The sequence below is a fragment of the Oncorhynchus kisutch genome, linkage group LG30, assembly GCF_002021735.2.
Source record: "Oncorhynchus kisutch isolate 150728-3 linkage group LG30, Okis_V2, whole genome shotgun sequence".
Lineage (NCBI taxonomy): Eukaryota > Metazoa > Chordata > Actinopteri > Salmoniformes > Salmonidae > Oncorhynchus > Oncorhynchus kisutch.
The window spans coordinates 20,223,088-20,236,543 of NC_034203.2; the positions used below are offsets into that span (position 1 = coordinate 20,223,088).

The 13,456-nt window shown below is 41.5% G+C and overlaps 1 protein-coding gene across 2 annotated transcripts in view; it reads left to right on the plus strand.

The window, feature by feature from the left end:
- LOC109875454 (tenascin-R) overlaps positions 1–13,456 on the plus strand; it is a 124,241-nt gene that overhangs the window by 91,435 nt on the left and 19,350 nt on the right. For both annotated transcript variants that reach the window (XM_031810552.1, XM_031810553.1), the window contains exons 10-15: positions 309–572; positions 2,305–2,571; positions 7,517–7,636; positions 8,281–8,424; positions 11,447–11,566; positions 12,309–12,452. In XM_031810552.1, coding sequence (XP_031666412.1) covers positions 309–572; positions 2,305–2,571; positions 7,517–7,636; positions 8,281–8,424; positions 11,447–11,566; positions 12,309–12,452 — 1,059 coding nt within the window. The remainder of the gene's footprint in view (positions 1–308; positions 573–2,304; positions 2,572–7,516; positions 7,637–8,280; positions 8,425–11,446; positions 11,567–12,308; positions 12,453–13,456) is intronic.

Genomic DNA, 13,456 nt, shown 5'->3' on the forward strand with positions numbered 1-13,456 from the left:
CGCCTGGCTCATCTGTGCAAATCAGTGATCTGACACAGAAAATCACAACTACCAGTATCAGTAAACAGAAATTCACCACCCTGTTCTCTTTTGTACCCTACGTGTTTTGTTTGTTTGAATTTCAATGAAGCATGAAAAAACAGCGTCAAAATACCATTTACTGAACATGCGTTTATTTATAGGCTATGCAAATGAGTCTAGTTACAGAATGTGTATTTTTGTCTCTTTGTTTTATTAGCTGCACTAAATCAAATTCCTAACAACTTCGGGTTGATTATACTTGAACTACACTTTACTGTGTGTTTCAGGTCTAGATGTCCCCTTGGACCTGACTGTGACAGCGTCCACAGACAACACCATCACCCTGCTGTGGGGGGTGGTCCAGGGGCCTATCGACCACTACATGGTCACCTACACCTCCTCATCTGGACTGACCATGGAGGTTACTGTCCCCAAGGACGTGACCACCACCACTCTCGATGACCTGGAGCCAGGCACAGAATACACCATCACTGTAGCTGCCCAGAGAGGCAGGCAGCAGAGCACTGCAGCCACCATCGATGCCTTCACAGGTACAGTAACTGTATTGTACAAGGGCCAAGTAAGTGACATAACTGACGTCACATTGTACTATTATTAATAGCAGAGCTAGAAGTAGTCTAACCATATAAACAGCGTTTACACCATGAGTTAACAGGTCAAAGGTTATATACCCCTTCTATGGATTCTTTTGGTCTCTGGTCCATTTAGCTATTCCATTTAGGACACAGCCTGTACTGTATCTGCACATGTACGAGCTCCAGGAACCTGAAAATATATTGTATTATTAGATTAATAAAATATGTAGTCTATTAATAACTATTTCTTTTCAAATACACTGGTTAAAGGTCAGCTTATTCAGTGAAGCTCCCACATCACTATACCTGAACAGGCAATTATGAGCTGAAGTGTAGCAATGACTGCTGTACTAGAGAATAGGCTTGCCTTGCATGCAATGTGGAACTACTGTTGGGAAGGTGAATACAAATCAAGCTATTAGGCAGTGTCAATCTTTGATGTAACAATTAATGTAAATAATTCACAGTTAGCTAACATGCTCATTACATGTGCTTGCTAATCGCATCACCATCCTTCATCCATTCATCTATCCAGCAGAGAAAATATATTATTTATTGCTTTTTTTCTTTACTCCATTTATCTTTCCTGTCCCTCTTTTCTTCACACTCCTGTACATCTGTCTACATCAGGCAGCAAGCTGTCTTGGTAGTCTTCATCTTTCCATTGCTTCTTGTTTTGACAACACACGCCTTTCAGTGTCTTTCATTGGTGAATCTTTCAAAAACAGCCAAGCCTCGTTGACGGACGTGTTTTCATCCCATCTCTACTGTAAACATTGACATCCTTCTTTCCCTTTGTGTTCATCATCATTCCATTGTCACTGGTCTCCTACTCTGTGTGTCTGTCATCTTCAGCTCTTCACATCCACATCACGTCTCACTGAGAGGGAGAGAGCCTCCAGAGAGATCTGTCCATTATTGACCAGACATGCCATCCACTGACTGACTGACTGTCCCCTGCTTCTTAATCACCAGCCATCCACTGACTGACTGACTGTCCCCTGCTTCTTAATCACCAGCCATCCACTGACTGACTGTCCCCTGCTTCTTAATCACCAGCCATCCACTGACTGACTGACTGTCCCCTGCTTCTTAATCACCAACCATCCACTGACTGACTGACTGTCCCCTGCTTCTTAATCACCAGCCATCCACTGACTGACTGTCCCCTGCTTCTTAATCACCAGCCATCCACTGACTGACTGTCCCCTGCTTCTTAATCACCAGCCATCCACTGACTGACTGTCCCCTGCTTCTTAATCACCAACCATCCACTGACTGACTGACTGTCCCCTGCTTCTTAATCACCAACCATCCACTGACTGACTGACTGTCCCCTGCTTCTTAATCACCAGCCATCCACTGACTGACTGACTGTCCCCTGCTTCTTAATCACCAGCCATCCACTGACTAACTGTCCCCTGCTTTTTAATCACCAGCCATCCACTGACTGACTGACTGTCCCCTGCTTCTTAATCACCAGCCATCCACTGACTGACTGACTCTCCCCTGCTATGCCTGCCTCTGAACCAGCCATTCACTGACTGACTGATTGTCCTTTGCCTGCCTGCCTCAGAACCCCAGCACCACCAGCCATATTGACAGCAGATGATCAGATCAAATAAATTCAAATGAAATACAGCCCTTTATGACCATGCAGCTGGTGTCTTTGACCTTTGACTTTCAGGCTTCAGCCCTGTCATTGCTCTCTACTTGTCTGACATCACGTGGGACTCGGTGACGGTGGCATGGAGCGCCCCGGCCCCACCCGCAGACCTCTACATCCTCAGCTACAGCTCTGAGGACGGCACTGACACCTCCAAGGTCACCCTGGATGGATCCAAGACCCGGTCCTCTGTGGAGGGTCTCCTGCCCTCCACACAGTATACAGTCAGCCTTATCACCATACAGGGAGAGGTGACGTCTGAAGCTGTCACAGCCACGCTCACCACAGGTAGGCTACTTATTGTATCTCTGCAAGGGAGACTCTTATCTCCCTCACTAACTTCAAGCACCAGCTGTCAGAGCAGCTCACAGTTCATTGCACCTGTACATAGCCCATCTGTAAATAGCCCATCCAACTACCTCATCCCCTTACTTTATTTGTTTATTTATTTTGCTGCTTTGTACCCCAGTATCTCTACTTGCACATTCATCTTCTGCATGTCTATCACTCCAGTGTTTAATTGCTATATCGTAATTACCTCACCACTATGGCCTATTTTATTGCCTTACCTCCCTTATCTTACCTCATTTGCGCACACTGTATATACTTTTTTTGTACTGTATATTGACTGTATGTTTGTTTCTTCCATGTGTAACTCTGTGTTGTTGTATGTGTCGAACTGCTTTGCTTTATCTTGGCCAGGTCGCAGTTCTAAATGAGAACTTGTTCTCAACTATCCTACCTGGTTAAATAAAGGTGAAATTAAATTAAATAAAAAAGGGAAATAGGGTTGTATTCATTAGTCACCAAATGGACGAAAACAGACTGAGGCAGGGAGAGACTACCTAAACTTGTCCAATGACAATAAAGTTTTGCTACGGTGTGCCCTATTGCTTACAACCCAGAACTATACTGAAGGTTCACATGGTTCAATATGGTTCATTCAGGGACAACAACAACACTAAACTACTGACTAATGCAAAACTGCTGCAACGTCGTATACATTGATTGACCACACTCACCACAGGGTGCATTGATGTCTGATTTCGGCTGACGGTTTGCTGACACAAGACAGTTGCTAACGAAGGACAGCATTTTCCCATACTTAAACTTTCCTGTACAAACTTCTCGTACTTAGGATATCAATCAATCAAATCAAATGTATTTATAAAGCCCTTTTTACATCAGCCGACACACGTCCCATTGTGCATGCTGTACGTGCTTGGAGTTTGGTGTGGTTTGTTCTGTTTGTCAGCAAGTCGTCTAGCTCCAGAAGAGAACACCACCCAGACACTTTTATGGCATGTCTCTTGCTCATTAAGATTATTACACTCCCAGCTGCACTACTGATGAAACACAGAACCACCTTTAATTTCTTTATTAATGCTTCTGTGTGTAATCCTCTCTTAATTACCCCTGCTTGAACGTGGAGGTGTCGGGAATATTCAGCTGTCGCATCAGCAGGCTGTTACTCACAGTCGCAGCTGCCAAGTACAAGGAAATGTGTATTGTCTGAGGAGGACCGGACAACTCTATAAACACTATGGAGCCACCTGCATACTGCCGTCTGATTACTGCTCTTGTTATTGCGTTGCTATTTTCAGCTTGTTGTTATCAAGCCACGTTATTATATGCAAATGAACCACAGGGTTGGTGGGCATGCTGTGGTGCCTGGCTGTCTTTGAAGGTTGACATATTTCTTTATGTTTTCAAGTGGCACTTCTTATGCTAAGTCTGAATAAAGGGATGACAACATGTTTACTGTACCATGTGTTGTAGTGCAACACATAGTATGCATCCAAAATGGTACCCTATTCCCTATTGAGTGCACTACTTTTGACCAAGGCCCATAGAACTCTGTTCAAAAGTAGTGCGCTATATAGGGGATAGGGAGCCATTTGGGACACAGACCTAGGTGAATGCAGGTTAGACTTGTACTATAGAAGCACATCTCATTGCTGCATTCTGTCTTCAGTTTGCCCACATTATGTCGCATTAATATTTAGTTTAAATTCAGAGCTATTACAGCAGCCTCCATTGCTGATTGGGAAATAAATAAAATATAGGCATTCGCCGCTGTTTTATACTTGCAAAATTTAAATGAAGCTGAAGACTAACTTATGAATTGTCCTCAATGTTGGTGAATAATATTCGTTATTGTAATGGAAATGGGAGGGTGGGGGTGTTGGTTCATCAAAAACAATTCTGTGTTCAGTCCACAACAGTAGAGAGAACCAATCCCTCTATCCCTCCCTTCCATAATGCATGCCGACCTTATAAGTCTCTTTAATTAAGATTCTATTGACGCACCCGGTCGCACTTGAGCTTCAATCTTCAATCTAAGTAACATAATAAAAGAATCCCCATCAATATCCGTCAGTTTAAGCTAGAGATATCAGGTTTTCGCCTGGGTCGCTTCTCAATCCACCACATCTGCATATGTTGGCCGAGCTACAGCAGTGTTTGTCAGACCTTGAGACATTGCGAATATCGGTCTTCTCACTAAAATGTCTGTAGCATCCAGAAAGAGGGAGACTCTCAGGAACATGATGGTGTTCTCTGTTGTGCTCTACGACTCCCACAAGTGTCATGGGACTCGTCTGAAGGTAACACGTACAAACAAAGGGAGGTAGTGTTGTGTCAACAAAAATAAGGGGTTAAATGTGTCCAAAAAAAACAAAACATTTCCTGAGCTTTCTTACTGTATATCTCCTAGATATAGGACATACACTTCAAAACCTTATTCCTTATTATTTCTTTTTGACTGTCTTTTTTTCCATTTATGAATGTGTTATTCAAAGTGTTTCTACGGGCCATAGTAAGTAAAGGCCAAATTCAATATTTGATCAAATAAATTCACTGTAGCACATTCAGAGATCGATTTATAACCGTTAATCCAAAATAATTCAAATTAAATTAAATTTAAAAAACACTTTCTGTTTGTCATAGATGGATGTAATTAATATGAGATGCAAGGCGAGGTCCTAACGAGTTCGGTAAGCCAAGCTATAGCTCTGTGGGACGTTCACAGAGATGGGGGCAGATGTTTTTATCACAAAACATACAACAGATTTTTCTCTCACAAAACACACAACTATGCATTTTACAGTGATAAGGAAGGTGAAATCTTATAGTCATTTCATAATTTCATTATACTATATTTAGAAAGCATAAAGGTAATTTCAAGCCTACAGTTTCGAAAATACATCATATAACATGTATCATATTTTCATATTTGTATCATATTTGTACTGTGTACTTGAGCTTGTGTCCTCAAAAGTGACTACACCTAAACAATTTATAACAATGTTTTCCAGAAAGGTGATATAGTTCATATTTCTTTGAGTGTGCAACATGACTAGCTATTGTTTATGGCCCTCTCATGATAAATAATTACTTTTGGTGGTTACATAGATTACATTTTCAATTACATTTAGTTACATTTAACCGGTTAGTACCCCCCATTCCCCAAGGGCTTAGACTTTTAGAGGTTAACTGTTTGCTCACATGGTCTCTGGTAACCTTTGCTGCTGCAGCAGTAATGGCCCTGGAGACAGAAACAAATCATGAACTAATCCCGTATGGGCAACAGCACTTTGATCACAATGCAAATATCCATCGCTGTTCTCCTGGCTCTGGCCAGCACAGCATGCTATTTACCTACATATTTTATAATGTACCTAATGTGCAGGATAAACACAGTGCTTCTTACACTATGACAGGAAAATGTGTTGGTTTTATCAATAAAGAAGTGTCTGTATATACGCTTCATTTAACTTCCACTGCCCTCCAAAAGTTGCCGAATTCCTTCTTCAGTTTTCTCCTCAATTCAGCCACCTTGGTTGGAGAGAGAGGTAGTGGCAGTATTCCCTTGAAACCCTTTCCTTTCATATATGGAAAGCATAGACTTCAAAGTGCTGAAATATATTGAACACACGGAGGTAGCAGCTTCGATAAGAAGGTTAAGTTAAATGTCAAGAGTGTCTTGTATGAGTGTATAGTGTGTGTCTTAATAGCCCTTTCCACTCACAGTCCATCTTCCCGAATTCAGGTTGAAAATGACAGATTTTATCATTGATAAGCACCTACATTGGAAAGCAGTGGTTTTACTGTAACATGCTATACAGGATGTCAGAGCTCAGTTTCTCCACTTCACATCGCTTTATCGGTTTTGACTGACAGCTGTTATAAACTTGAGCCCAGCATGCGACAAGAAGATGCCCCCATCCCACTAATTGGGCTACTTTTGCACATTTGTTGTTGTCTGAGGAGGGAAATGTTGTAAATTGAGAGGAGTCGATGTGTTCTGAAAGATGACACACACATGACTCCAAATGTGCACTTAACATTTCCATATGACAACTATGTTTGATCCAGAGCTGCAAGGATGACATGCGTTATACCCTGTGTTGTCCTGAACAGAATGAGCCTATGTTTGTCATATTGTGATCAAAATTTGCCACGGAAAACATACTTGAATGTGCTCATGACTCCATTCTACGCCCACCAAAATTACAATTTCTTTGTTTGAAGTGCCTTTTGAAAGCCTAACACTGTACAATTGTATTTTAAAATGTAGCTAGCCACGTTGTCAATAGAATAAGCTTTGAAATGATGTCCACCTGACCCAGATTGCGATTTAATGGAACGTTTTTTTGGATTGAGTAAACAACAACAGTAATTGTGTAATGGTGGGGATGCAGGGCTGTGTTCCAAACCAAAAAAATACAAGTGTGCTTGTTTCAGTTCCTCAATGGCAAAGCTATGAGAGTTAAAAATATATATTTTAAAAAGTATAGCTGAAAGCTCTTTACTTTAGTCATAAAAGAGCATTGAAATTACTTAGGAACTGAGCACAGTTTGGAGAGGTGTGTGGCCACTTGAAGGCACCAGTTAGACCTCTCACTCAAACCCTTGTAATTGTTTTTTCGTATCTTGCACCTTCTGCAAAATGTAAATTATCTTCATATTATGTTACTGAATGTATCCAGAGTATTTTCAGATTTCGTTACTAAGAAATGCTGTGAAAAGTACAGGAAATGTCAAATGCACATACAGTAAAAGCAACATTGTAATGTTTGGATTCAGTATTGTGTCAGGTGAACTGTTGTGTCTTCACCTTTGGTCTGATAATTTCACCATAATCTCCAACGTGTTCTCTCAATTAAGAGAGAGTTATTAAATTTGGCCCAATTTCAACAAGTATAACATGTACTATTATTTTCTGTCGTAGGAATGGACCCACCTAAAGAGATGACTGTGTCATATGTCACTGAAGACTCTGTCATCATATCATGGTTGAGACCTTTTGCCCCCTTTGACTATTACAAGATGTCCTACCAATCAGCAAGAGGTAGGCTAAGACATGTTTTATTTGAAAAGTTACTTAAAGGCCCATTGCAGCCATTTTGATCCTAATATCAAATCATTCTGGGTAACAATTAAATAACTTACTGGATTAGTTTTCCATTCAATGGTCAACAATAAATAAAAATTGCTTTTTTAGCAACAACAAAAAAACATTTCTCAAGCAAAATGTTTGTCAAGACTGTCTGGGAGTGGTCTGTGCGGGGAAGGGAAGGGCGCCAAAGAGGTGCTTTAAACACAGTGTGGATCAATCCACCAGAGCGGAGGGGCTTAATGGGAGGTATATGTAACCTGAAAACGAGTTATTATTGGCAGAAAGGTTTGGAACTTGCTTTGTTATTGGTCTATTGCACACCAGGCAAGCCAAAACTCCATCCATGTAAAACATGCTGATTAGAAGGTCCTGTGTAGATTGTATTTTCAACCAGCAACTATTGGGAAATAAAACAGATCACTTTTTCCACCCCTTTACAGTGTTAGTTTCCTCAGTTGAAAATGTGAAATTTGACTGCACTGGGCCTTTAAATAAAATACCAAACTGTTATTCCATGGTCTCGTGGAGGAAAGATAGCATGACAGCAGCAACAGTGCGAAATGAGATTAAAATACTTTTTATTTCATTTTCCTCAGGGCGAGTGGACAGCATCGTGATTGACAACGACGTGACCAACTACACCCTGTCCAGCCTCCACCCGGCAACAGAGTATGAGATCAACCTGAACGCCGTGAGGGGAAGCCAGGAAAGCAAGTCCATCACCACCAGTGTCTTCACAGGTCAGTATGGTCCCCATAAGGAGCAAACTTCGATCTCAGTCACAATGCCACTCTTCCCCTGTACATTTTTACTGGTCCAAATGTACATTGTAGTATATCATTTTTGTATCCACATTCCACTCCACATATTATTCCATATACTACACCAAATGTTTTGGTACCCATCACCCCTTACTATCTCAGCCACAATGCCACTATAGAAAGTGACTATGTAAAGGGACTGAACAATTTGTCAAATGTTTTTGCTCCAAAAGTCAATGCACACATTGTGTACACATTGTATTTATGGAATCTTTGTCTCCACATCCTGCACAATTCTACAGAACAACTAATGCAATTCTGTTTTGTTCAATAATTTAGCTTGTATACAAAAATGAAAGCTAGCCTTGTTATTATATGTCTGCGCCTAGGGGTCTGAGATGGGGGGACAAAATGTTCTGGAGTCAGACATTGCCTATTTCAAAGATAAATGGAATGTTCTGTCTTTTCAGTGAATTTTATTCCTAGTACCAACTCTGTGGAGCGCTCACATCGCCAGCTGCACACTGAGAAATTGTGTTCCAACACAGACATACAGACAGTAGAATAATGTCTGGCTACATGCCTCTCATTGCTGCCGCAGTGAATGTAGTTACTGTTACCCCCTTGACCTTATAATTGGTAGCCTCTCCTCCTATCTGTCTCTGCATTTCCTCTGTCAGTATATCAGCCAGTCAGTCAGTCAGATAGACCTCTCAGCATTGATCTGTGTGAGATGTGAGATATATTTCACTGATAGTGAGCCACCAGAGAGAGGTGTGTAGGCTGCAGCAGCTCCTCTGTGTGTGAAGTGAACTCCACTAACCTGGGCTTAACCAGCTCTCCACTGCATGCATAATCATCCAGCTGATCCTGAAGCGCACCACCGCATACTGATGAGCCAGTTAGAGATTTCTGCTCCAAAATCAGCAGGCTCATAACTAGAGAAGAGAGACAGAAGATAGAGAGAGACGGAGAGAGAGACAGAGAGAGATGGATAGAGTGAGAGGTAGAAAGAGCAAAATTCAAGTCTTTCTGCTTGTGCTGCTCTCCACTTTTAAAGTGGAAGAAAGTGCTCTGCATTTGCCAACTCTTCTTATAATGACGCAGGGCCTGTGGTGCTGCTACTGTAATAGCGCCAGAGGATAGCCTGGAGAAATAAAATGCCAGAGTGGCATCATTAAATTAGTTTAAGGATCGGACCCTTTTTTTTTCAATGTTAGCCTAAAATGACATACCCAAATCTAATTTATTTGTATTGTTGTTGTTTTTTACACTTGAATAGAATACAAATGCTTAGTAAATACATATTTGCTGCTACATAACACCCCAAATATACAGAAAAAAAGAAAACTATCTCAATTTTCACTACAAAAAGGTGCTATATAGAGCCAAAAGGGTTCTTTGACTGTTCCCATATGAGAACCCTTTTGGAGAACCTTTTTGAGTTCCAGGTAGAACCCTTTTTGGTTCCATGTAGAACCCTTTCAACAGAGTGTTCTACTTGGAAGCCAAAAGAGTTCTACCGGGAACCAAAAAGGCTTATCCTATGGGGACAGCCGCAGGATCCTTTTGCAAAAAAAAAATCTAGGAGTGTACAGTATCACAGTGTAATTAAAAACTAGAAAAAAAGCACACAATACCATTTCGTAGTTATAGAGTTTACTTTCCTAATAACGTATTGTCAGAGGAACACTAGAATTCTGCTAACGCAGACGCTATGATGAATCTCAGGCCCTGTTTCACAAAGTGGTGTGAAGGAGCATTATAGGACAAATGGCAGGGCTCATTAAAACAGGGTCATAGCCCGAAGAATATCATTCCACTGTGGTGTGATTCAGCCAGAGCGAGATAAAACATATTATGAAGAGAGGCGCTCTATCTGACAAATGGGGCGCAGAGGGTTCTCACCTTCTATACGAGAGAGAGATGAGAATTTGATAAAAGTGCCTCGAAATCCAGATTGTCAGATGAGAAGCTCTGCCCCGAACTGGGTCGGCGCCCCACTTGCAGGCCAGAAGCACGAACACAGTCAACTTGTTAAGATCCTTCGCACTAAGGGAAAGTTTGCTGCAGTCGCTGGAGAATCCTGCCTGCCGGGTAGCGACCAATGTCAAGCTCCGAGGCACTAGCTGCAATTCCAAAGGTAATGAGTGTCCACGATTCACTGGACTGGAGTCAACTGTCCAGCTGATGGCTGTGGCTGGGACAGAGACGTACTGTGGCTCAGCAGACTCTGGGTGTATGTTTCTGCATTGTATTGATACTGTAGCTGACCAGCATTCAAACAGTCAGGGCAATGTGTAACACTTTACTTGAAGGGTACCAAGAACTTCATAACACATTTTTACCCCATAGGCTACACTACATTCTTTAATTTATACAATGCTTATATAGGCTTCTGCTTATGGATGTGGTATAAATGGGGTATTGAATGTGTGCTGAAGTCCTTGGATACCCTTCAAGTAAGGTTTTGGTCTGGTTGGGGCACATAGTCAGCCATATCATAACTACACAGAGATTGATGAATAGATTATTACATACTTTTGATTGATTAATTAAGTAGTTTTGGCTTATTCAGTCTAATCTAATTACATTTGATTTCATTTCAAATTGTCAGCTTTCATTGGATTCAATTAAATATTTAAAGTAATGAGTGTAATTAAAGCCATTCTATCCATGGTGCGAGATGTGAGGCAGTGTGATTATGATTCCTAGATATGATCTTAGCTGTTTCCCATTAATGAGGGTGTGGTCTAGAACTATTCATGTTTGGATGCAAGCTGTTTTCTTCTGTGTTCTCAAGAATGGTTCTTGCAGTACCATGTGGACTATATACTTCTCTGCAGAAGTATACGGTATAGTCCACATGGTGGTCTGTAATTTGGAACATACAGTCAATGGAATTTAGTAAAGTGATGGGGTGAGATCTGTGAACCCCTCTGACCCACTTTTTTGTATTCATCTCTCGCTTTATCTCTCCCACTTTCTCTCTTTGATGCAGCGATGGACATGCCAATGGAACTGACAGCTCTCAACATTACCCCACAAGGAGCTTTACTGCAGTGGAACCCTCCTCTGTCCAGCGTTGACAACTACGTGCTCACCCTCACCTGCAACCAGGGTAGGCAGAATTATTCTCTTCTCACAAACTATGTATCTCCGCCACAGGGGTGGAGCGTGTGGAGCACCCTGAGTCTGTAGGTGGACTCCTGCCAGGTCGACTCTGAGAGAAAGTCTAGCGTTGTGTCCCAAATGGCACCCTATTACCCATAGAGCTCTGGTCAAAAGTAGTGCACTATATTTGGAATAGGCTGCCATTTGGGCTGGGGCCTAGGACAGCTACTTGTAAATCAGCTCAGACATCAACCTGTTAGTCGATGCCGCTTTCATCAATATGGCCACAAATGATGGTTCTTCAGCAACCTCTTGCCAATGTGCTCTATTGACTCTAGTGTGTTCATTAAGTGTGATTTCTCATTTACTAATCCAGACTCATCTAGGCAATAGCATCTTGGCATAAATGGTTTGTTAACCTGTTACTTTTCATCATCAACACGGAACCTATTTCTAAGGATATAGTAAGCCATTCATTAAACAGGCAATTTATCTAGATTGGTTATGCAAAGTTTTGTAGTGCAAGCAAATAAGAAATTGTGAATTTAAGTGAAATTGATTTCAGCAACATGCAATTAAACCTGACTAATAATAACCCCAATCTACCAACCCTGACAGCGACTGTGCATATCCTAGGCAACTGTTATATATTCAAATTGTTTAATGTAATCATAAAATCCAGGTTTGTTTACAATCTCATGTAGTCTCCTATTCTAATGTGAGTCTTTGTGTTCCTCCTTCTCCTTAAGTGACAGCTGACACCTTCCTGGTGGATGGTGGGAAACAGGAGCACCAGCTCACTAAGCTCTTGCCTAGCACCACTTACTCTGTAGCCCTCTATGCTACCAAGGGACCCCTGACCAGTGGAACGGTCATCGCCAACTTTGCAACACGTATGTCATGTACTTTACTTGCTTAGCTACTTACTGTTCCACCTACCCATTCAGAACTAGCCCACAAAGACTACTGAGAGCAAGGCAAGCTACTTAAAACTCCTTGAAATATACTTCTATTCAACTAACGTGTGCCCTCTCACATTTCATAGTTAAAGTGTGTCTAATTACCAACAGGAATCCTTTCCCCTCTCATTGAGGCCCTTGCAGTGTGATCACGGACTGACCATGTCTCTAATGCTGGTATACAGTGTTCATATTAGGACAACCTCAGTCTCATACATGAAAAAAAATTATCTCAGTTGCCAGGACTGAGGCTGTCCTAAAATGGACACCGTACTGCTAGCTAACAATCTTCACAAGCCAATCATATCATACCTACTCCACTCTAGGGAAGGGAGAAGAGGAGGGGAGGAAGATGGTGTAGATTAGCAGAGTTGGGGCTCTGGGCCCAGTTGCATAAAACATCTTAAGTGTTTCCCTTAAGGGTTTACCTTAAGGAATAATGTTCCCTTACCTAAGTTAAGGGTGTTGCATAGAGCACCTCAAATATTTCATTAGGGAAGGGCATAATTTAAGTGTTTTACTGTGGTTTGAAGGCATATATGGCAGAAAGACTATCAGGTTACCATGGAGAAGACCTGATTCACTGAATGAATTTCTCATCAAAGAGATTACATTTATTTTGTGATCGCAAAATAGAACTTCCACAATCAAGACAGGAGAAACAGATTGATTCAGAAGATAATGAAACAGGTTTTTTTTGTTACTTTTTTCTGAACTTCTAACACGTCAAGTTAGCAGAGTAGGTAGCTACCTAGACACCTAGCTATGTAGCCATGGATTATGCACCTTTCATTGTTTAGCTACCTAGCTTGCTGATGGATGTTTTGTTTTCGAAACCAGGGTAGAGGAAAGCAACATTCACCTCCAATAATGCGTTTTACATCGATATCCATACTCAATGAAGCACTTAAGGGACCTCATGGGCACCCTTAACTTTT